At 38.9% G+C, this 25,801-nt stretch overlaps 1 protein-coding gene across 2 annotated transcripts in view; it reads left to right on the forward strand.

The window, feature by feature from the left end:
- The window catches only part of CCHa2-R (CCHamide-2 receptor), a 109,279-nt gene extending 83,956 nt beyond the window's left edge, over positions 1-25,323 (forward strand). Inside the window, exons 2-7 of one of the 2 annotated variants that reach the window (XM_073988653.1) lie at positions 6,325-7,320; positions 16,055-16,274; positions 16,396-16,568; positions 20,641-20,834; positions 21,394-21,514; positions 23,907-25,283. In XM_073988653.1, the coding sequence (XP_073844754.1) occupies positions 6,902-7,320; positions 16,055-16,274; positions 16,396-16,568; positions 20,641-20,834; positions 21,394-21,514; positions 23,907-24,324 (1,545 nt within the window). In that variant the 5' untranslated portion in view covers positions 6,325-6,901 and the 3' untranslated portion in view covers positions 24,325-25,283. Of the gene's footprint in view, positions 1-6,193; positions 7,321-16,054; positions 16,275-16,395; positions 16,569-20,640; positions 20,835-21,393; positions 21,515-23,906 lie in introns of those variants that run through there. The other variant, XM_073988654.1, reaches the window with a different exon arrangement.
- Positions 25,324-25,801: the final 478 nt, after the last annotated feature.

Below are 25,801 nucleotides of genomic sequence, written 5' to 3' on the forward strand. Positions count from 1 at the left end.
TTCGGTCCAAAATGTGGCCTTCGTAATATTTTGTCCGAACTTAGTTTTGGTTAGGTTAGGTTGAAAAGAGGGGCGATATAAGAATCGCCACATGCCCGTATGGACATACACTTAAGCCAGTATAGGCCTGTTGTGCGCTCTAATTGCGGAAGCCTAAGGGGAATATATTTTTTTTTTTTTTTGCTTAATTTATTGAAATAAAATAAATTTATCAGTTAAGAAATTCTGTGCCATTGACATAATCTTTTAAGTTTTTGAACTCGCTTGCCCTAATTTGGTGGATTTCTAGTATAGTGTTATTTCCTAGAAATTGGTTTCTTAGCGTCGCGAAGGCTGGGCAATGACAGAGATAGTGTTCCAACGTTTCGTCGTCCTCTCCGCATGCTCTGCATTCGCTGCTTTCTGCACACTAATTTTGTGCAGGTGTGCTTGTAGCCTTAGGTGTCCTGTAAGTATGCCTGTCAGTCTACTAATGTCCTTTTTACTCATTTGAAGGAGTTCCTTTGTTTTATCCTCGCCTGGGTTTCCCCAGAGGATTTTTGTATTTTTCCCTTTCTCTTTAGTGTTCCAGAGGGATGTATGGGCGTTTTCTGCCCATGCCTTAGCGTTATCTAGGCTTATCGTAGTTTGCTCCCTGGCCTGCCTTGCCAAGGAGTTAGCTATCTCGTTAACCCCTAATCCCTTTATGTCCTGGTACCCATATAATGTTAACCGAACCATGGTGGGAGTAGTCGTTGATTGATTTTTTACACTGCAGGACAGTTTTTGATTTCACCATCTTGCTTGTTATTGCTTTAATTGCTGCTCTACTGTCCGTTAGGATGTTTACATTGATTGGCCTTGTGTTAGCTTTAAACCAGTTCAGACACTCAGTGAACGCTCGGATTTCGGGCTGTAAGATCGTATTATGATCCGGCAGTCGAAGTTTCCTGGTCTTCGATATATAGACCCAGACCCGTTCTCCCCCCCTAGAACGGCCTCATCTGTGAGCCCACAGCTTTCATCGATTCACATGTCCCTGTCCGGTATTAAAATTTTACACAAGGCGGATTCAATTGTTTCAGGTATACGGTCTGATACAATATTATCTATTGACTCACCCGTTGTAACCTGTAATATGCTTTGGTGGTATGTTTGGTGGTCTCTTACGATCCACTCGTTCATCGACTTAAGCCTTATAGCTGCGATGGCTGCCTCATACTTTACCTGAATTTCTATTGGGTGGACAAATAAAATTGTCTCTAAAGCCCTAGTTGTTGTAGTCCTCATTGCCCCGCTAATACTTAAGCAGCACGTTCTTTGGACTTTTTGCAGTACTTTTACGTTGCATTTCTTGTCCGTAGCTGTCCACCATACCACAGAAGCATAAGTTAGAATCGGTCTAATTACGCTTCTGTATAACCAGTGTGTCATCCTAGGATTGAAACCCCATTTTGAGCCTATAGCCCTTCTGCAGGTTGACCAAAATCTGTGGGCTTTATTAGCCCTTTCCTGAATATGGTCTCTACATTTAAGTTTCCTGTCTAGAATTATTCCCAGGTACTTGATTGTTGGAGAGATGTTTATCATCTTATCTAGGAAAACGGGTTCTTCGTAAGCTCCTATTTTCGTTTTCCTAGTGAATAGACATAGTTCTGTTTTTTCCGGGTTGACATTTAGACCTCTCGGTCTAGCCCAGTTGTATGCTATTTTTAGAGCCGTTTCGGCCCTTCTACAGAGTATATTTGAATTCTTTCCCCTAAGATGTATTATAACGTCGTCTGCATAGCAGATGGGTTCAAATCCCTCGTCGTTTAAGATCCTTAGTAGACTATTTATGGTGGTAACCCATAGGAGAGGTGATAGTATTCCCCCCTGTGGCTTCCCCTGACCAACTTTGTCTCTTTTTGTTACGTCTTGTAGCGCGCAGCTTATCCATCTATTCCTTAGCATGTGGTCTATCCAGTGCCTCAAGGCCCGTTTTACCTGAAACTCGTATAAGGAGTGGATTAGCGTTTCGGTGCTGACGTTGTTGAACGCTCCTTCGATGTCGATGCAAACTGCGAGTGTATACATCTTCATCTCGAAGGTTCTCTCTATATGGTATACTACCTCATGTAATGCGGTTTCCACTGATCTACGTTTTACGTATGCATGTTGTTTGTACTTGCGCATATCGTTAGAGATGTTACTCTTTATCATGGTGTCGACCGTCCGTTCCATTGTTTTGAGTAAGAATGAAGTTAAACTTATCGGACGATAAGATTTTGATATTGCATAACTTGACTTGCCGGGCTTGGGAATAAATACTACCCTTGCCTCTTGCAAGTTCAAGCAAGCATTGAAAATCTCGACCAGATTGGACGAAATGTAGTCCACTTCCCTTTGAAGTAAGGCTGGGAAGATCTGCTCTGGTCCCGCTGCTTTGTATGGTGAGAAGCTCATTATTGCTTCTTTAATCATCAAGCTGTTGATTTTTGGTGCTTCTTCTGATGCATAAGCTATCTCCATCGATGACACTGTGTGTGCCGTAGTACTCGACGGGAACTGCGTTCTCATCAGAAGGCTAAGAGTTTCCTCGGTTGTTTCCATCTGTTTACCCGTCTCATCAACCATAAGCTCGAGTTGTGAGTGAGTTTTAGATAGAAACTTTTTAATTTAATGAGTAATTTACGCAAACTACCTGTTCACAAAATAGCTTCCAGGAGTTCCGTTTGGCGTTTCTTGCCATTTTGTTGTATTCCTTTAGTTTTGTTTGGTAGTTGTCCCAGAATACAGCTGCTTTTTTACGTTTTGCCCTATTGTAAAGTCTTCGGACCTCTTTGCCTTTGTTACGAATTTCCCCTGTCATCCAGGGTTTTTCGTAGACAGATTTCCTCTCTCGAAGTGGACAACTTTCTTAGAAAGACCTTACTAGAGCCTCTGTTAGTTTATTGACATTTCTATCTATATCTTCTTTGCTTATGCAAACTCAACTTCTTGCCCTAGTCGGTCTTTAACTTGTTTTCCGAATTTAGTCCAATTTGTTTTGGATTTATTTCGGAAAGTTATCAGATTCGGCGGTGGCCTTGACATTTTAAACCTAATATACCTATGGTCAGAGTAGGAGTGTTCCATTGAAACCCTCCACTCATGTACCTCGTTTATTAGATTTTCTGAACATATTGTTACATCTAATACTTCCTCCCTAACTCAGTTAACAAAGGTTGGTGTATTTCCTATGTTAAGGGTTATCAGGTCGTTAGTATTCAAAAATTCTAGAAGGGCTTGACCCCTCTTGTTAGTGTTAGTACTACCCCACGAAATATGGTGAGAGTTAGCATCGCTACCTACTAGTACTTCGTTACCTGTTTGTTTGATTTTCTCACCAGTTGCTGCAACTCCGACGAAGGTGGTAATGTCGGCGAGTCGAACGACAGGTAAATTGATGCTAGGTATATATTACAATTCCCTTGCTTCAAAACTATGGCGTCCGAGGTTGACAACTCTGGGCAGAAAAAAGCATAAGTTTTTATGGCATATAATACAGGTCCTCGGTCGGTTTCCTGTATTAGCGTAAAAGAGTTGGTAATTAATGTGGTTTAGTCAGTAAACCTTGTTCTTTACGGTCCAAGGTTCCTGGATTAAACCGATGTGTATATTACCTTTGTTTATTTTATCCATCAGGGCTTGAGTTGCCTTTTCGCTCCGATGGAGGTTTATCTGGATGACCTCAATCATGAGTCATCCAGTAAGCGGGCTTCTTGGGAGTCGCTGATGGCTTCGACCCCCTCTTCGGTTTTGCTCGGTGGTTTGTCCTCCTTGCTGGATTGGTGGGCATCCTCTTCTTCTTCCCCGACTCGTGCCCTTCCAACTTTAAAAGTGACTGCATTACAGATGTAATACGCCTTGCCCTTTGTCTTTGTAAGACTGGCTAGTGAGAGGTCGTCAATTCCAACCACAAGGAGAGTGGTTGGAATTGACGGTTGGTTTAAGTTCGAAGATGGGTTATATCGGTCCACACCTTCCGGTACCTCCCCACAAAAGTTCAAAAATGTTCGGAAAAATTGTGCGCACGATAACACTTGATGGGAGTGACCGATTTGGTCCATATTTGTCCACTCCTTCGGCTAACTTCCACACAAAATTTTGGATGAATTCACTTTAAGATCTGCTCTCGAATAACTCGCTGCCTCAATTACGGCAGTAATAGTTTTTTCAGGGGGGCAAGTCCATACTTCTTGAGAAAACAGCCCGAAAGCTGTAAAAAAACCCTTTGGCACCATATCGCTCATTTACTCAAAGAGTGGCATAACTCAAAAAATGCGTTTTCTGAGTTAGCAATTTCTATTTTTTCTACGAGTTCTACTTTATCTTGTGTCAAATTTGCATGCTGATGTCTCTAAAACTTAACAAGTTACAGCTCATTTCCTACGACATTCGCATAATTCAACACAACAGTTTTTTGAGTTTATGAAGCACTAAAACAACTCAAATCATGCTTAATCTTGCACAGAAATTTAGCACTGATATCTGACTAGCTATTTGCAAAATATGGTCCAAGTAGTTATTTTAGTTTTTGTGTAATAATCTTTTTAAGTTGGGAAGTCAAATTTCAATCGCAAATTTAAAACGCGTTTTTCTCGAAACTGGCTTTTTTGACATGTGTTACTCTTTGAGTAAATGAGCGATATGTAGTGGCTGGAGAGCTCGAACCGAATACAGCGTTCGTCCACACTTTGGATATTGTAATATATCTTCGAATATTAGATGAAATTCGAAGGTGGTTCTTATAGGTCCATTCCTTCCGGTACCTCCCCCACAAAAGTTTGAAAATATTCGCTAAAATGGTACGCGCGATCTCCTATAGACGTAGCAACCGATTTGGTCCAAACTTTGGATCTCTAAATATTGTCGAAACTTAGTTTATGTTCAAATGTTGGCCCTATCTGTCCAATCCTTGTAGTACCACCCACACAAAAATCTTCAACATTTTTGTGTGGTGGAGGATCCTTTGGACATTTTTACCGAAGGTTATCCTAGTGGCCATGCTAACAGCGGTATTATGTTTTCCGTAGGCTAGTGTGATAAAAATGCCCTATCTATCGATATCCCCGCAAATTTTTAAGCTTTAATCCTATCCATACTTTTGTCGGTTTTTTTTCTTTTTTGTGAAAAAAGTATTTCAATCTGTACAGGCTGAGGGTATATCTTTGTCGGCAAAGCCGACTGATAGTTTTTTACTTGTCAATATCTATGATACGTATACGTCTTGCTATCACTTATACACACTCATAATACACATTTCTAAAATACTCTCCAGAAATACATAGTTATTTTAAGAAATTATTGACATTTTTCTTTTCTATTAATATAAATACATATGTATGTATTTATTTTACTAAACCACATCAAATACCAAGTAATTATCCATTGTAGGAAGAATAAAAAAACAAAAACATTTTCCAAAGACTTTTCTTATCTTCCAACTACAAGAAATAATAAACTGCACAGCTTTAGATAACAAATTGTTGATGGCTGTTAACTTTCTATGGCTTCAATGTTGCCATGGAAATAAATTAAGAGCAGAGATTTTGTTCTAGCTTAACATTCTTTTATATGTACATGCACATGTCTATAGAATGTTTCAATAAATATAGCCATGACTACAAGAAGAAAAAGAAAAGAAATTGTTATATAAATAACAATTAGAGAAGAGTTGATGTAAGGACATAGGCGTACTTAAACTGGTTTATGTTTAAACAAATTAGGGCGAAGGTTATAAAATTTCATGTTGTATAATACAAATTCCATTTTTTAAGAAAAAATAAAAGAACTCATAAGCTGTTGGATGTATTTTTTCATTCTGACAAATCCTCTCCAAAAAAATTAGCTATCCCTGCATAGGACCATAAACCAGACATCATATTCAACCATAAACTTTTTATTTGCATTCTTTGCATAATATAGGCCTACAGAGCGTATACATGTTGTTGTCAATCATACAACCCCTTGTCCACTTAACTCAAAATGCATTGTTTCTTTTAGCAATAATAGTTTAAAGGTTGTTAGGTTTCTATGGCTTCAAATGTTTCTGCTGAGATAAAACAAAACTAAAAGAATACTTTTTGATATACAGTCACATATACATATATACTACTATAAAAATATATAAGCACACACAACAACAATGAAAACAGTTACTGCCAGACTTGAGGCTATAAATGCAGCCATCACTATCATCATTCATTCCATTCTATGGGCCATACCCTCTTATCAAATTAATTGAAATTATTTATAAAGAAGAAAATCATTATCCTTCCGTTTTTCATCTTTTCTTTTTCTCTGGTCTGTGTTTTTTTTCAGTTGCAGAAAACAACATCCAAAAGGATTGCTGTGCCAAGAACTTGGCTTTTGGTGTCGACATAAAATCATCTTCATCTTCTTCAATGGAATAAAACCACAACACATTAGGAAGTCAAAGAGTGAAAAAAAATTCATGGAGAAATAATGGCAGAGTAGCAAATCCAGCAAAACTCTCATAGGCACGTTTGCCAATAAAACAGGATATGAAAATAAATCAGTCTGAGGAACCCAATAAAACAAGAAAACCGACGGCGAAGGCAGAAATAGCTACGGAAAATAATGTAAAAAAAGATATTTATACCAAAAAAAAATAGATAAAATAGAAACATTCAAACGAAGAAAAGTCTGCAAGGCAGCATAACTCTTAACAGTCAATAATCATTCAAACATTAGGAAGTAAAATATTGGCTCATCCTTTATTGGTGTAGGAAAGCACAATAACTTCCTGAGGAAGGTGGTGGCAGGAGTGGTGGCAAATGTTAAATGTGTTACGTGCCATAAACCACAAGGAAAAAAGAACAACAACAACAACAACAGCGCACCAACAATATTTCCAGCAAAAAATAAAACAGACACCATGTTTCCGTTAACTTTTATTGATGTTGGCAACCCGTTTCCGGCCTATATGATGTCTTCTTTGTCAGCAATTGATGCTGTTTCCCCCACGGCGGCAGCTGCCATAGCTATTGGAGCTGTAACATCAACAACCAGCAGTAGTAGCAGTGGTAATAGTGGCATGCATCGAAGTGAAGCCTTCTTGTCCTCCTCCTCTTCTGCGACCAACTCCTTGGCAGATAATGTTACACGTATCGCCCTGCTGGGCAATGATGCCTTCGCAAATGATTCTGCCAATGGTTTTGTACCATCCATACAACGTCCCGAAACGGTTTTTGTTGCCATTCTATTTACGCTGATCTTTATTGTTGGTGTTTTGGGAAATGGTACATTAGTGATAATTTTCTTTCGTCATCGTTCAATGCGCAACATTCCAAATACGTAAGTACGGCGAACTTTTACAAAAGGAATATTCAATTTTTCAATTTTCGTTTTTCGAAGTGTTTTCAATGAAAAAGGGAGAGAGTTAAAGGCATAGTAAATTGTGTAAGTGTTTCCTATTCTGGGGCTGGATTCTTGTTCTATGAAAATTTGAAATGAAAAATATTTCCTTTATAATTTTTTTTCATTTGACAGTTTTCACCATTATAATAGTTTTCATTTCACATTTTCATAGAAACAGAATTGAGCTCCCTGTAAGGCCTCTTTATATGTAGATGACCATATGTATGTCCGATAGAAATTTTTAAAGAAGGCAAAATGAACTACAAAAGGAATGAACCTTCACATAGAAGAACAATAAGTTATTTTACAGAAAGACAAATGGTCCTTTCGTAGAACTTCAATAGTTTTACAGAAAACTAATGACAAGTACAATTGGTATTCAAATACAGAAGCAATATTCCCATCAATAGGTTTCCTTGTAGGTATTTTCAGGAAGAAGAACAGTAGAACCCATAAGGACTTCTCATAGAAGACACGTAGATTTTCTCATACACTATCCATAAGTCCCCTTATTGCGGAACTGTATTATCCCCAACGAGGACCAATAGCTCATATCGCAGAAAAACAGAATTGTTCTCTTAGACCTCAAATAGGTTTTCTTTTAGACAATCCGGAAGTCTAGGTAGGTATCCTCAAAGAACACTAAGTAGTTTTCTCAAAGAAGTTCAAAAGGTCTTCCCATTGAAGGCCAAGATGTCTTTTCATAGAAAACCTTCTAGAAGACCATTTTATAGAACATCTATAGGTATCCTCAGGGAATACCAGTTAGTCTTGTGGTAGAGGAGAGACAGGTGCTCCCATAGAAGACCAGTACCATTTCTCTTAGGATGCCAGTATGTTTTTCATTGAAGACCAGAGGGTATTCTTACGGAAAACCAAGAGGTCTTCTTATGGAAAAATATGAGATCATTTCCTGGAAGAGCAGCAGACCTTTTTGTTGAAAACCAGGAGGCCTTTTCATTGAAGAGCAGCAAGTACTCTCTTGGAAGACCAGGAAGTCTTCTCGTAGAAGACGAAAAGGTAATTTGTTAGAAAACCAAGACCAAGAGATTTTTTATAGAAAACCAGAAAGTCTTCTCGTAGAGCATCAACAGTTATTCTCATAGAAGACCCGAATTTCGTCTCATATAAGAAAAGAATGTCTTCTAGAAGGAGACAGCGAAACCCTCAGAAGAGTAGGATATCTTCCCTTAGAATTTCGTTTCACAGAAGAGCATCAGGTCTTCTCGAAAAATAACGAGAGGTCTTCTCATGGAAAACCAGGTGGTCGTCTCCTAAAGGTTCAATAGGCCTTCGCACGGATCAAGAAGGTTTTTCTTTGAAGACCAGGTGGTCGTCTCGTATATGATCAATAGGCCCTTTCACGGAAGAAGATGGGTTTCTCTTTGAAGACAATAAGCTCTTCTTGTAGTGAAACTATAGGTCCTCTCGTAAAGGACCAAGAAGTTTTCGTATAGAAGACCATAGACCATAGAAAACAAGGAAGTATTAGGATATCGTGAAGTTTACTCGAAGAATACCAGAAGGTCTCCTCGAAGAATATCAGGATATCCCCTCAAAAAATACCAATAGATCTCCTCATAGAAGACCAGTAGGTCTTCTCGTAGATAATCGTTAAGTTTTCTTTTCGAAGACAAGGAGATCTGCCAGGATGTCTCCTCGTAGAAAGCTGGAACCTTCTTAATGAAGACCAGGAGGTCTTATCATAGAGGACCAGGGGTTTTTTTCTCATAGAAGACGAGGAAGTCTTCTCGTGAAAGGTCAGCATGTTTTCGCGTAGAATACCAGGAGGCAAGGAGGTTTCCTCCTACAAGACCAGGATGTATTCTCAAAGAAGACCAAGAGGTCTTCTCGCAAAAGATCACGAGGTCTTCTCATAGAAAGAGGTCTTGTCGTACAAGACCAGGAGGTACCTCAATAGTTATTCTTATGAGAGACACTAAGAGCTAGAGATCTTTTTGTAGAAGAGCGGCATGCATCTTCTCATGGAAGAGCAGCATGTCTTCGCAAAGAAAATCTTAAGGACGTCTCTCTAAGGAAGAAGACAAGTAGGTATTCTCACGGATAATCAGGAGGTTTTTTTTCATGTACGACGAGGAGGTATTCTCAAGGAAGATCAAGATCAGGAGGTATGCTAATAGAAGACCAGGAGGTCTTCTCATAGAAGATTTGCGGCTCTTCTATTAGAAGACATTCTTGTCTTCCATAAACTCCTGGTCCTGTATGAGAGGTCCTCCTTGTCTTCGATGAGAAGGCATTCTGGTTTTCCATGAGAAGTTCTATAGATGCTCCATGAGAAGACCTCTAGGTTTTACATGCGATAACCTTATAGTCTTTCATGAGAAAACCTGCTGGCTTTCCTTAAGAGGATCTGCTGCTTTTCCATAAGAAGATCTCCTTGTTTTCCATGAGAAGACCTCCTTGTCTTCTTTCAGGTCTTCTATGAGACATCCATCTGATCTTCCACGAGAATACCTCCTTGTCTCTTTCCAGCTCTTCTACGAGACGTCCTTCAGATCTTTCATAAGAAGACCTCATGGTTTTCCGTAAGAAGACCTGTTGCTCTTACATAAAAAATCCTCCTGGTTTTCAATAAGAATGCTTTCTAGATCGTGTCGTAAAGGACAAATAAAGACTAGGAGATGTCCTTGTAGAGGATACTAGGAGGTTATCTTATAGAAAACAAGGAGGTCTTCTCATAGGATATCCTCGTAGAAAACCAGGAACTTCTCAAAGAAAATAAGGTATTTTTCTCATAGAAGAGTATCACGTCTTCTCATAAAGGACTTGGAGTCTTTTCCTGGTCTTCTATGAGGAGACCTATTTGTCTTCTCACAGAAGAACAGGTGTTTAGACGAGGACGGCTTCTCGTGGAAGGCCAGGATGTTTTTTATTCATATAATACCAGGAGGGTTTCTCGTCGATTTTCAGGAGGCCTTCTCGTAGAAGACAAGAATGTCTCCGCATAGAAGACAAGAAAGTATTCCCAAAGAATACCAAGAATCTTCTCAAAGAAAACCAATAATCTTCTCAAAAAAGACCAGAAGGTCTTCTCAAAGAAGAGTACCAAGTCTTCTTGTAGATGACGAGGAAGTTTTCACGAAGAAGACCGAGAGGTCTTCTCAAAGAAGACCAAAACGTCTTCTCAAAAAACAGTAACAAGCCTTTTCAAAGAGGACCCGAATACTTCTCATAGAAGGCCAAGAGGTCTTCTCATACAAGAGTAGCAAGTCTTCTTGTAGATGACTAGGAGGTTTTCACGAAGAAGACCGGGAGGTCTTCCCAAAAAAGACCAGGAGGTCTTTTCAAAATAGACCAGTACGTCTTCTCAAAGAAAACCAGGATTTCTTCCCAAACAAAACCAGGAGGTCTTCTCAACGAAAAATAGCAAGTCTTCTCATATAGGACCTGGATGTCTTCGCGAAGAAGGTCAGAAGGTCTTCTCATACTACAGCAGGAGGTACATCAGTAGTTATTCTTATAGAAGTCCCTAATAAAAGAAGAGTACCCGAATACTTCTCATAGAAGACCAAGAGGTCTTCTCCTACAAGAGTAGCAAGTCTTCTTATAGATGACCAGGAGGTTTTCTCTAAGAAGACCGAAAGGTATTCTTAAAGAAGACCAGAAAATCTTCTCAAAGAAGGTCAGGGGGTCTTTTCAAAGAAGACCAGTACGTCTTCTCAAAGAAAACCAGGAGGTGTTCTCAATGAAGACCAGGACGTCTTCTCAACGAAGAGTAGCAAGCCATCTCATATAGGACCCGAAAGTCTTCGCGAAGAAGGTCAGAAGGTCTTCCCGTAGAAAATCAGGAGGTCTTCTCATAGAAGACCACGAGGTGTTCTCATAGGTGACCAGGAGGACTTCTCGTACAAGACCAGGAGGTACATCAGTAGTTATTCTTATAGAAGTCCCTAATAACAAGTGGTCTCCTCATAAAAGTCAAGAAGAACTTCTTGTAAACGAGCAGGAGCTCTTCTCATAAAGAGCAGCAGCAGGTCTTCGCATAAAAGGCCAGGAGTCCTCTCATGGAAGAGCGACAAATCTTCTCATGGGAGAGCAGCGGTTTTTCTCACGGAAGGCCTGATGGACGTCTCAACAAAACAGAAGTTATTCTCATGTAGGAGCAGCAGCTATCCTTAAGAAGGCCCGTCTTCTCATGGAAGATCAAGACCAGGAGAGCTAATAGAAGACCAGGAGGTATTCTCATAGAAGATTTGCGGCTCTTCATTAGAAGACATTCTTGTCTTCCATAAACTCCTGGTCCTGTATGAGAGGTCCTCCTGGTCTTCGATGAAAAGGTATTCGGGTTTTCCATGAGAAGTCCTATAGATGCTCCATGAGAAGACCTCTAGGTTTTCCATGTGATAACCTTATAGTCATTCATGAGAAAACCTGCTGGCTTTCCTTAACAAGATCTGCTGCTTTTCCATAAGAAGATCTCCTGGTTTTTAATGAATATACCTCCTTGTCTTCTTCCAGGTCTTCTATGAGACGTCCATCTGGTCTTCCACGAGAAGACCTCCTTGTCTTTTTCCAGCTCTTCTATGAGAGATCCTTCAGATCTTTCATAAGAAGACCTCATGGTTTTCCATAAGACGACCTGTTGCTCTTCCACAAAAAGTCCTCCTGGTTTTCAATAAGAATGCTTTCTAGATCTGTCGTAAAGGACAAATAAATAAAGATTAGGAGATGTAGTTGTAGAGGAGACTATGAGGTTATCTTATAGAAAACAGGGAGGTCTGCTCATAGGAGATCCTGAGGTTTACTCGAAGAATATCAGGAGATATCCTAATAAAAGACCCAGAGGTCTTCTGGTGGACGATCATTAGGACTTCTTGCAGAAGACAATGATATCTCCCGGAAGGTATCCTCGTAGAAACCCAGAAACTTCTCAAAGAAGATCAAGATGTTTTCTCATAGAAGATTATCAAGTCTTCTCGTAGAGGACTAGGAGTCTTTTCCTCGTCTTCTATGAGGAGACCTATTTGTCTTCTCATAGAAGAACAGGTGTTTTTCTCATAAATGAGGACGGCTTCTCGTGGAAGATCTGAGTGTTTCGTTGATTTTCAAAGGGCTTCTCGTAGAACACAAGGAGTTCTCCGCATAGAAGACAAGAAGGTATTCCCAAAGAATACCAAGAATCTTCACAAAGAAAACCAAGAATCTTCTCAAAAAAGACCAGAAGATCTTCTCAAAGAAGAGTACCAAGTCTCTTTGTAGATGACCAGGAAGTTTTCACGAAGAAGACCGGGAGGTCTTCTCAAAGAAGACCAAAACGTCTTCTCAAAGAACAGTAACAAGTCTTTTCATAGGGGACCCGAATACTTCTCATAGAAGACAAAGAGGTCTTCTCATACAAGAGTAGCAAGTCTTCTTATAGATGACCAGGAGGTTTTCTCTAAGAAGACCGGGAGGTCTTCTTAAAGAAGACCAGAAAATCTTCTCAAAGAAGACCAGGAGGTCTTTTCAAAGAAGACCAGTAAGTCTTCTCAAAGAAGACCAGGATTTCTTCTCAAAGAAAACCAGGAGGTCTTCTCAATGGAGTCCAGGACGTCTTCCCAACGAAGAATTGCAAGTCTTCTCATATAGGACCCGGAAGTCTTCGTGTAGAAGGCCAGAAGGTCTTCTCGTAGAAAACTAGGCGGTGTTTTCATAGAAGACCACGAGGTGTTCTTATATGTGACTAGGAAGACTTCTCGTACAAGATCAGGAGTTACATCAGTAGTTATTCTTATGGAAGTCCCTAATAACAAGTGGTAAACGAGCAGGAGGTCTTCTCATAAAAGAGCAGTAGTAGGTCTTCGCTTAAAAGGCCAGGAGTCCTCTCATGGAAGAGCGACAAATCTTCTCATGGAAGAGCAGCGGGTTTTCTCATGGAAGGCCTGAAGGACGTCTCAATAAAACAGATGTTCTTCTCATGTAGGAGCAGCAGCTAACCTTAAGAAGACCCGTCTTCTCATGGAAGATGAAGACCAGGAGGTATGCTAATAGAAGACCAGGAGGTCTTCTCAGAGAAGATCTGCGGCTCTTCTGTTAAAAGACATTCTTGTCTTCCATGAACTCCACGTCCTTTACGAGAAGACCTCCTGGTCTTCAATGAGAAGGCATCCTGGTTTTCCGTGGGAAGGCCTATAGATCCTCCACGAGAAGACCTTAAGGTTTCCATGCGAAGGCCGCCTAGTCTTTCATGAGAAAACTTACTGGCTATCCTTAAGAGAATCTGCTGCTGTTCCATGAGAAGACCTCCTTGTCTTCTCTCAGGTTTTCTATGAGACGTCCATCTGGTCTTCCATGAAAAGCCTCCTTGTCTTCTACCAGCTCTTCTATGAGACGTCCTTCGGATCTTTCATAAGAAGACCTCATGGTTTTCCATAAGACGACCTGTTGCTCTTCCATAAAAAATTCTCCTGGTTTTCAACAAGAATGCCTTCTGCTCTTCCCTGAGAATACCTCTTTTGTCTTCTATGAGAAACGGTCCAGGTCTTCCATGAGAAGACCTCATTGTTTTCCATCCGAAGCCTTCTGGACTTCCGTAAGAAGGCCTTCTGCTCTTCCATGAGAACACATCCTAGTCTTTTACGAGCAGGACTCGTTTTCTTCTATAAGAAGATCTCACGGTTTTTCATAAGAAGACCTCCTAGCTTTGATTAAGAAAACCGGCGGCCCTTTCATGAGAGCACCTCCTGCATTTCTATGAGAAGACCATTAGCTATTTCATGAGAATACCTTCCCAGATGGCCTTCTACTCATCTCTGAGAAGAAGGTGTGGTCTTCTATCGGAAAAGCTATTGATCCTCTACAAGAATACCTCCCAGAACTCCAAGTCTTTGAAGAGCTTCTGGTTTTCTTTGCGAAGACCTTCTGGTCCTCTATAAGAATTTCTCCTGCTCTTTAGCAAAAATCTCTTAGTTCTTCTTCGAACAGACCTATTGGTCTTCTAACAAACCCCCAATTGGCCTTATCATGGAAAGGCAGCAGAATTCTCATAGAAAAACAGAAGATCTTCTCACCGAAGACCAGGAGGTATTCTCATAGAAGACCGGGAGGTATTTTCATGCAAGACCAGGAGGTCTTCTTATATAAGACCAGGAGATAATGGAAACCCCCAGGTTTGGACCTGGAGGACTTCTCATAGAAAACAAATTGGTCTTCTCGTAGCAGACTATGACGTTTTCGTTTAAAGATCCAGAGGATTTCTTGTAGATAATCAATAGTTACTCTCATAAAAGACCCAAAGGTCGTGTCATAGAAGAACAGCAGGTCTTCTCGTAGAAAACCAGAAGGTCTTCCCATAGAAGACCTGGGTGATCTTCCCAAAGAAAACATAAGAGATCATCTCATAGAAAACAAAAAGGCATTTTCATAGAAGACCAAAGGTTCATTGATCTTCTCCTACAAGACCTGGAGGTCTTTTCTTACAGGATCAATAGGTCTCCCGATGTTTCTAATAGAAAACCAGAAGGTCTTCTCATGGAGGAACTAGAGGTTCCTTCAAAGAGGGCCATTAAGTCTTCTCGTAAAAGACTAGAAGTTTTTTCATAGAAGATCAGCAGGTCGACCAAATGGAAATCTCAGAGAAGGCCTTGAGATTTTTTTTTAGAAGACCAAGAGACCTTTTTAAACAAAGACTATAAGATCTTGTCACAGAATTTCAAAAAATATAGAGCTTATTCTTTGAATAAGTCTTTCTGATCGAAAATCCATAGAAATCAAAGAATTATTCCAAGACTTATTTTCCTGAAATATCGAATTGTAAGACGACCTCTGCTAATAGAAGATTATAAGATGTATTTTTGGCATTTTTAAAGAAAATCTTTTTTGAGAGCACCTAATGGATATCGTAGTTGTCTCATTCTTGGAGTTGCTATTGATTATGCCAACCATTATCCAGTTTTCTTTTTACATTCCATATTCCCATCAACACATAACTCAATTTAAAAGGGGTAATATTGGCAATTTATAAAAGTGTCCATTCGTTTCCTCCCAAAGTCCTCCTAGACCATATGAAATAACTCTTTATCTTGACCATCCTGTTACCCCCCATTGATAGGGAAACAGGAAACTAATAATCAATCATAACGTTGGCATTCACTTATTTTTGCTTGATTTGTGCGAATAACTGGTACGGGTGGATGTTTTATCCAAGGATCTCATACCAGGAAGAGAGGGAAATTCAATTGAAAATTTAATTTTTCTTTTCCTTTCCTTTCTGCTTCTATCAATTTTCTATTTCTATTCTATAAATAAGGCATTTCCCCTAAGGCGTTTCGGATGTGGTTAGAACAAAATATCATCTGGAAGAATGTGTGCTCCATTCGAAGGAAAAACTCCGAAAGTATTTTTGCAAACAAATTTTGCTGATTGAATGCCCATTTCCGGTTAAATGCACATTCATTTATTTTATTCTGTTTTTAAAGAATTATTTGTCGAGGAGAAATTGAAAGGAAACAAATAGACATTTCATTTGTTTCAAAAAAAGAAAAGAAATATAGGATAGGAGGATTCATATTTTGTGTGTTCATGTCGGCGTATGAGCAATGGAATGTCGTTCAGAAGAGTTAAGAATGACATATCTTTTGATCAGATCATTTCAGTTTTCTTAGTATTTTGTATTCTATAAAATGTTATAAATTCTTAAATAACCCCTCATCCTCCTTCTCTTTTTTTGCAGTTACATACTTTCCCTGGCCCTGGCCGATCTCCTAGTTATAATTGTTTGTGTTCCATTGGCCATATTGGTGTACACCCAAGACAGTTGGACATTTGGCAAGAGCATGTGTCAAATTACAGAATTTTTTAAAGACGTTTCAATTGGTGTATCAGTCTTTACGCTGACCGCATTATCGGGTGAACGTTATTGTGCCATTGTTAATCCACTGCGTAAATTACAGGTATGTATATCTATGAAATGCCTCCCCTCCTGCCAAAGAATGCATGGATGAATGACAGTCAGTCGCAGCATCATCACTAACTTCTTGTCTAATTCATCTACCTTTCCAAATTACCTTGCAGACAAAACCGTTGACAGTAATCACGGCCACAATGATTTGGCTTTTGGCCATAATATTTGCCGCACCCTCGCTGGTAATGTCCAATCTGCAGTACATTGACATTAGCACAAATCTGACAATAATTGTCTGCTCACCATTCGGGGAAAATCGTACAAATCTTGAAGTCTATACAAGGTGAGTATGGAGGTGGCGAGAGAAGATGTGGTCACGTAATGTTTAATGGGAAAATAAATATTTTTAAAATTCAAAATTTCTACATGTTCTCACAGATTTTCCGATCCTAGAATTTTTTAATTAAAAAAATATATTTCATTTTTTTTCTTGTGAAACACCGAAAATTGCGTGCCTTATCTTTTGCAATCAAAACTCAGCACAGTACATGCCGTGCCAAGCCAAGCCAAAAATTATGAGCTCTATTATTAACTGCAGCACAAAAAATAGTCATTTGTTTGTTATATAACACTATTTTGTAGACAAATATGGAGGACAGCAGCAGCAACAACAACAGTAGCTACAACATGAAGAAGAAAATACACGCAATTTGTTTTACACTGCAAAATTGTGAACAATTTTTTTTTGAGGGGTGTACTCGTATGTGTGTTACCTCACCACAGAATCTGTTTGCCAGAGTGGGTAACAAAATTGCCAATAACCTTGGAAAAAAATAATATAAATAATTTTCTAATTAACAAGAACCCATTAAGAGGGTCTTATGTAAAACTGAAACGAGTCTTCCATAGAAGAGACGACCTCTTAAACGGTTTTCCAATGAAAAAAATGGCTACTAGAATAGAAGGCTTTTCAAAGGGCCTTCTCCCGAACAGACGACTAATAGAAGTCCTCTTGAAGGATCTTCTATCTGATAGAAAACTCCTTATGGGGTCTTCTGTCGAAAATAAAACCTCTTTGTATCGATTGGAGTACATCTAGTGGACCCTCTTCTATCGAATAAAAGTCCTCTTAAAAAGTCTTTCAGAGAATAGAAGATCTCTTATAGGGCGTTCTATCGAATGGAGAAGGGTTCTTTATCTAATAGAAGACGTCTTAAAGAGTATTCTACAGAACAGAAGATTTTTTAGAGGGTCGTTTATCGAATAGAATACACCTTAATTGGTCTTATATTTACTAGAAGATCTCATCACGCGGTTTCTATCGAATGGAAGAAATCCCAAAAGGTTGTCTATTGAACTGGAAACATTTTTAAGGACTTTCTATAAAATAGAAGACCTCCTAAAGGCTTCTATAGAATGGAAGACATCTTAAAGGGTATTCTATCGAAATGAAGACTTCATAGAGGGTATTTTAGGAAACAGAAGACCACTTAAAGAGGTACCTCAGTAGGAGGCTTCTATAGAATAGAAGATCTCCCTAGGAGGCTTCTATAGAATAGAAGACCTCCCTAGGAGGCTTCTATAAAATAGAAGACCTCCCTAGGAGGCTTCTATAGAATAGAAGACCTCCCTAGGAGGCTTCTATAGAAAAGAAGACCTCCCTAGGAGGCCTCCCTAGAATAGAAGACCTGCCTAGTAGACTTCTATAGAATAGAAGACCTCCGTAGGAGGCTTCTATAGAATAGAAGACCTCCGTAGGAGGCCTCTATAGAATAGAAGACCTCCGTAGGAGGCTTCGATAGAATAGAAGACCTCCGTAGGAGGCTCCTATAGAATTGAAGACATCCGTAGGAGGCTTCTATAGAATAGAAGACCTCCGTAGGAGGCCTCTATAGAATAGAAGACCTCCGTAGGAGGCCTCTATAGAATAGAAGACCTCCGTAGGAGCCTTCTATAGAATAGAAAACCTCCGTAGGAGGCTCCTATAGAATAGAAAACCTCCGTAGGAGGCTTCTGTAGAATAGCAGACCTCCGTAGGAGGCTTCTATAAAAGAGAAAACCTCCGTAGGAGGCTCCTATAGAATAGAAGACCTCCGTAGGAGGCTAGTATAGAATAGAAGAATAGCAGACCCCCGTAGGATGCTTCTATAGAATAGAAGACCTCCGTAGGAGGCTTCTATAGAATAGAAAACCTCCGTAGGAGGCTTCTATAGAATAGAAGACTTCCATAGGAGGCTTCTATAGAATAGAAGACCTCTGTAGAAGGCTTCTATAGAATAGAAGACCTTCGTAGGAGGCCTCTATAGAATAGCAGACCTTCGTAGGAGGCTTCTATAGAATAGAAGACCTTCGTAGGAGGCTTCTATAGAATAGAAGACCTTCGTAGGAGGCTTCTATAGAATAGAAGACCTCCGTAGGAGGCCTCTATAGAATAGAAGACCTCCGTAGGAGGCTTCTATAGAATAGAAGACCTTCGTAGGAGGCTTCTATAGAATAGAAGACCTCCGTAGGAGGCTTCTATAGAATAGAAAACCTCCATAGGAGGCTTCTATAGAATAGAAGACCTCCGTAGGAGGCTTCTATAGAATAGAAAACCTCCGTAGGAGGCTTCTATAGAATAGAAGACCTCCGTAGCAGTCTTCTATAGAATCGAAGACCTCCGTAGCAGTCTTCTATAGAATAGAAGACCTCCGTAGCAGTCTTCTATAGAATAGAAGACCTCCGTAGGAGGCTTATTGAACACAAGACCTCTTAAAGGCGAATTTGTGGTATAAAATACCTGATAAAGGGTCTCCTATTGAAGAGAAAAACTCCTAAAGGGCCTTCCATCTAACAAAGGTCTTCCTAAATGGTCTTCCATCTAATAAAAGGCTTCATAGAGGATATTCTGTCAAAAAGGAGACCTCATAAAAGGTCTTCTATAGAATAAAAAACCTCTTAATGTGTGTTCTATAGAATAGAAAACCTCCTAAAGCATCTTCTATCTCATGAAAGACCGTCTAAAGGGTCTTACAATCAATCGAAGGCCTCTTAAAGGGTCTTCAATGAACAATAAGACCAAATACAGGCTGTTCTATGAAATACAAGACCTTTTCAAGGGTCTTCTATTGAATAGAAGACCTCCTAAATGGTCTTACATCGAACTGAAGAGCTATTAAAGGGTCTTCTGTCGAATTGAAGACTTCATATAAGGTCGTCTATCGGACAGACCACCTCCTAAAAGGTATTCCATTGAATAGAAGACCTCTTAAAAGGTCTCTTATCAAATTTGAGACCTGGTAAATTGTCTCTTATCGAATAGAACTCATTTTGTGGGGTATTCTATGAAGTAGAAATGCACTTCTTGTGTCTTCTACCTCTCTTAAGGGCCTTCTATTGAATATAACACATCATAAACTGTCGTCTATTGGTTAGAAGACCTCATAAAGAGTCTTATATCGAATAGAAGACCTCCAAGACGATCTTCCATCGAGCAGTACATCTCTTAAATGGTCTTCTATTGAATAGAAGTTCTTCTAAAGAATTTTTACAGAATAGAATACCTCGCAAAGGGTCTTCAATCCAATAAAATATCCCATAAAAGGTAGTTTATAGATAGGATAACCTATTTAAAGGTCTTCTTTAGAATGGAAGAGCTCTTGAGTTTTTCCATAGAAAAGAAGAACTTTTCTATAGAATAGCGGCTCACTTAAAGGATAATACAGGATCTTCAACATAAAAAGACTTCAAAAGGGTCTTCATAAAAGGGTATTTTTTTTGGAGTAAAAAGTCTTCTTTAGAATATAAGACTTATTAAAGAGTTTTCCATAAAATATACTTCCTTTTCAAGGATCTTTTAAAGGTTCTGCTATAGAATAGAAGGTCCTTGAAAGATCTTCTTTTCTATAGAAGACCTTTCAAAGGATCTTTTGTAGAATAGAAGTCCCTTTAATAACATTTTTAGGGTTTGCTATAGAATAGTATACTCCTTAAAGAACAGGAACCCATTTAAACGGTCTTCTACAGAACAAAAAATAAGTAATCTCTTAAAGGGCCTTCTAGAGAACCAACTACTTCTAAAACAGTCTTTCATAGAATAGAAGACCTGCAACAGGTTTTCTGTAAAATAGAAAATTGGCTAAACGGTCCGCCATTGAACAGAAGTCCAATTAAAGCTTCTTCTCTAAAAAAGAACACATCTTTAACTGGTCCCTTAGTCTTATAAATCTAACCTCTAGGCACTGGCATTATTTTAAAAGTCTCTTACCCTCATTTTTAACCACTTTATTTTACACCAAAAACGATATTCATTCAAAAACAAACAAAAACTTTTGCTGTTATTGTTGCTTTTCATTTATTCCCTCTGTACCAATTTGTTGTGTCCAACTTGTTTATCTATTTTTATTTTCATTTTTGGCCTTCTTCTTTTTTTACAGATATGTGGTGGTGACAAAGGCCTTTGTCTACTACATTCTGCCGCTGTTCATAATTGGAGTTTTGTATCTGATGATGGCCCAGCGTTTACATGTCAGCGCCCGTGAAATGCCCGGCGAAACATTGAGCATGCAAAGTCGTTCACAAGTACGGGCACGACGTTATGTGGCCCGCATGGTTGTGGCATTTGTGGTGGGTAAGTTGAAAATGATGAAGATAAAGCTGTGATTGTATGAACGAGGAGTTCACCTAGCAAAGCGGGAGGTGGTGGTGGTGGCGAAACAGTAGTGGGGATAATGGTTAATAATGATAGCAAAATATTGTTGTCGGAGTGTGCAGTTGACATTGGTCCGAAACAAGCATCCATCTCTCTAGCAGACATCAAATGTAACATTGTTGTGACAACGAAGTTGAAAGAAAAACCACCATTCTTGACATTAAGTGTTGCCCACACCACCACTACCGCCATCATGATGAGAATGACAGCCATGATGTGATTTGCTGTCTTGGCATATCTCAACCAAGCAACCATCCATCCATCTATCCATTCATTTCATGGACAATGTCATGTGGACAACGATGTTGTTGATGATGATTCCAAACAGCCACAGCATCGGTTATTGATGCCTAGCCTTAGTTTAGTTTATCTTTAACTGCTAAATACCGTTTTATAGAAACATTTCATTTGTTTTTATCTTCTCTTTTTTCTTCATCTCTTTCCCCTCTCTCTCTTTTTCCTTCTTGTCTGCTTGCAGTGTTTTTTATTTGTTTCTTTCCCTATCATTTGTTTGAATTATGGTTCCATTTGAATCCGACAAGCCGTGAGGATTTCGATGATTTCTGGCACACCATACGCATTATCGGCTTCTGCACGTAGTAAGTATCCGAATTGTTGTTGTTGCTGTTGTTGTTGTTTTAGTGATATGTAGCCTGTATTGTTTGCTAATTAAGTATTATTAAATCGTTGAACCGAATCGAAACGAGGCACCTTCAAAATGATTGCCAACAAATTAACGTAATAAGGCCGACCGACCGACCAACGATACTTGTTATCATTCTCTGGACATTCCATGTCTTTCATTTCGCACACGTTTCATTCATGGACTGCAAAGCAATTCACCTTGAATTGCCACATTAGGTATTGATGACTGGAGAGAGATTGGGGGAGGGTGGGAATTACACACAACAAACATTTTTCGGGGAAAAAAAGAATTTAATGAGGGTGAGGGAACAGCAAATGAACACTATACGACTGGAATCCTCAGGAAAATTATGAGGTGTTATACTCTGAATAATAACCCTTATGATGTCTTCTCCTCAAGAAAAGTCAATTTGAGAGGTATTCGATTCTTCGATTCGAGTCTTCTATTCTAAACAGACCCATTAGAGGGATCTTCTTTTCTAGAGAAGACCATTTGGGAGGTTTTCTATTTTAGAGAAGACTATTGGAGAGATGTTATATTCTAAAGAAGACCATGGCAGAGTTCTTATATTCTAGAGAAGACCCTTGGAGAGGTCTTCTGCTGCAGAGAAGACCATTGAAGTGGTCTTCGATTCTAGAGAACACCATTGGAAAGGTCTTCTGTTACAGAAAAAATAATTTGAGAGGACTTCCTTTCTAGAGAAGACCACTTGAGAGGTCTTGTTTTCTAGAAAAGTTCACTTGAGAGGAGAAGATTTGGGAGGTCATCTATTTTAGAGAAGACCATTTCAGGTGTCTTTTGTTACAGAGACGACTAATGGAGACGTCTTCTGTTGTAGAGAAGACCATTTGAGAGATCTTCTTTTCTAGAGAATACCATTTGAGAGGCTATTGGAGAGGTCTTCTGTTAGAGAAAAGACCTTTGAAGAGGTCTTCTGTTACAGGGGTGGAGGTCTTCTATTCTAGAGAAGACTATTTGAGATGCTTTCTATTCTAGAGAATGCCATTTGAGAGGTCTTCTATTCTAGAGATGAATACTGGAGAGGTCTTCTGTTAGAGACAAGACCATTGGACAGGTGTTCTGTTACACAGAAGACTATTGAGAGGACTTCTATTCTAGAGACGACCATTGGAGAGATCTTCTGTTACAGAGAAAACAATTGCAGAGGTATTCTGTTACACAGAAGCCTATTTGAGAGGTCTTCTATTCTGGAGAAACAATTTTGAGATGTTTCTTTTCTAGAAAAGACCGTTTGAAAGGCCTTGAGATGAAAACCATTTGAGAGCTCTGCTATTCTAGAGAAGACCATTTGAGATGCCTTCTATTCTGGTGAAGACCATTTGAGAGGTCTTCTATTCTAGAGACGAACATTGGATAGGTCTTCTGTTGCAGATAATACCATTAGACAGGTGTTCTGTTACACAGAAGACTGTTGAGAGGTCTTCTGTTATAGACAAGACCATTTAAGAGATCTTTTGTTCAAAAGAAGACTTTTTGAGAGGTCTTATTTTCTAGAGAGGGCCACTTGAGAGGTCTTCTAATCTAGAGACTATGGGAGAGGTCTTCTGTTACAGACAAGACCATTGGGGAGGTGTTCTGTTACACAGAAGACTATTTGGGAGGCCTTCTATTCTAGAGAAGATTTTATGAGGGGTCATTCTAGAGAAGACTATGTGAGAGGTCTTCTATTCTAGAGAAAATTTTTTGAGATGTTTTCTATTCTAGAGAAGACCATTTGAGAGGCCTTCTGTTCTAGAGATACCATTGGAGAGATCTTCTGTTACAGAGAAGATCACTGCAGAAGTGTTCTCTTACACAGAAGTCAATTTGAGAGGTCCTCTATTCTAGAAAAAAATTTTGAGATTTTTCTTTTCTAGAGAAGACCTTTTTAAAGGCCTTCTATTCTCGAGACGAACATTGGAGAGGTCTTCTGTAACAGAGAAGGCCATTGTAGAGGTGTTCTGTTACACAGAAGACTATTTGAGAGGTCTTCTATTCTAGAGAAGATTTTTTGAGAAGTCTTCTATTCTAGAGAAGGCTTTTTCAGATGACTATATAAAGGGAAACCACTCATAACCCAAGGAGACCTCTGAAAAGCCTTCTACCCTTTACAATACGACTCTTATCCTGTAGACGATTAATAAATAGGTCTTATCATCAATCGCTTCTCTAAATATTGGCCTATGTACGTTGATTTCCCTTTCTATAGATTTTGTTGTAATCCAGTGTAGTATTATAAGCTCTCTGTTTGCTCTGTTCCATATTTATGTTGTCTAATTCCATTTATACTCTTCTACTACTATGTATTTTGTTTTTTTTTTTGTTCTCCATTACACCACATCTAGCTTCCTCAATTCCTGTGTCAATCCGGTGGCATTGTATTGTGTATCTGGAGCATTTCGAGCACATTTTAATCAATACCTGTGCTGTTGGTGTGTCAAAAGGCAAACTCGAATACGGCAACATTCCACCGCCACCGGCATGATGGACACAAGCATTGTAAATATGTCAATGCGTTCGACGAACAACTACAATCGGGCCTCGGTACATTTGAATAATAGCAATTCATGTGCGGTCAATGGCTCAAATGGTGGACGTCTAAGCAGCAACAGCTATCGGCGGCAGTCATCGATGCATCACCACCATCATCATCAGCAGCAGCAACAGCATCATCAACATAACAATGCTGAGGCACGCTTATCGGCCACACCACCAACTGCAATGGTCCAAAGTGGGGTAATACTAAGCGGTGACAAAAGGTGAGGCACCATGACTGTGGTCCTACAGACCGACACAGAACTCTAAACTATAACCAAACAAACGAAAAAAAAACACCAACTATTCTGTCAAATTGTGTCCTGTCCTTTGTCCAACAACATCATTAAGGTCACACTGAACAGAAATGAACACTAAGTGTTGTGTGTGGTGGTCGTGGTGTTAGTAAATGTTAAAGAAGCGAAAATAAAATTTGGCAAATAAAAATAAATGAAAGATACCCCGACAAACAACTGACTGTGAATGTTGGTCCATCACAATGAAATTTGTACAACTAAGCTTCGGGGGGACATTCCCTGGGGAACCGAACAAAATGTTTGTTCGTTCTCCGCTCGGCTAACAAACAGTATTACGTTACTTTAAGTATTTGTATTTTTTGTATTTACATTATTTGTATATTTACTTGTGTTGTTAGAGAATCAAAAAAATAAAACAGTATTGTACTTCTTAGATAATTGTACAGAATCAAAAAAACGAGATAAGGAAGCCTCTTTTTTTTGCCTACACGCCACTTGGCGGTAAGTGTAAATAATGACACTATTGGTGATGACAGTGATTTTTTATGTTTTCTGTTTATGTTGTCCCCCCACCGTGGTGTCATATTTCCTGTAATTATGTTTAATTTTTTATATATTTGTCAAGTCAAGGCAAAAACTTTGTTGTAAAAAGTTGTTTTAGTTTTTTTTCTTGTTTTGTTGTAAAGTTATCCTTAAAGTATTTTCCATGTTTACACCCAGACAAAAGATGTACACAATTATATACATACACACATTTATAAGTAACAAAATTATTGTTAAGTGTATTCAAATAAAGAAGACGACGAAAACAAAGAAGGATGTTTATTTACCTTAAAACACACAAATCTTAAAGATATTTCTGTAATATTTTAAAAATATTTGTCTTGTATCTCATATTTAATGTGTAAATTTCAAAAACAAAACAAAAAAACAGGATAATAAAAACAAAATAAATCTAAAAAAAAAGAAATCTACAAATAATTTTCTTTGCAATCAATTGAAACAAAGGTTGAGATAAAAAGCTTGAGATAACGGTGCTCTTTTGCTCTCTAAAGCATTCTCTTCAATGAACGCAAACTAACGAAACGATTCTATTTTATTTTCTGAATCGTTTCGTTCTCAAAACAAAACGAAACCACAAACATTTTAACTGAAGAAGAACAAAACGGTACGAATGCCGTAATGTACATCGGCTATGCTGTTACGAGTTGTTTCATTCACGAACGAAAAAAATTAATCGTTTGCAAACGTTTGTTGTGCGAAATAATCAATGGCGCACTAAGCTAACATCAACATACTACGGTGGAGGTTTTAATCAACCAGCAAACGTTTGCAAATGATTGAAATGTGTATTGTGCGGTTTCGTTTTCTATGATTTTTTCCTCAGTTGAGAACTTTTCGCTTTTCGTTTTGTTCGCACTCACGAATGTAAACAAAACGAAACTAAG

The sequence above is a fragment of the Musca autumnalis genome, unplaced genomic scaffold, assembly GCF_047663935.1.
Source record: "Musca autumnalis isolate F117 unplaced genomic scaffold, ASM4766393v1 scaffold_5, whole genome shotgun sequence".
NCBI lineage: Eukaryota > Metazoa > Arthropoda > Insecta > Diptera > Muscidae > Musca > Musca autumnalis.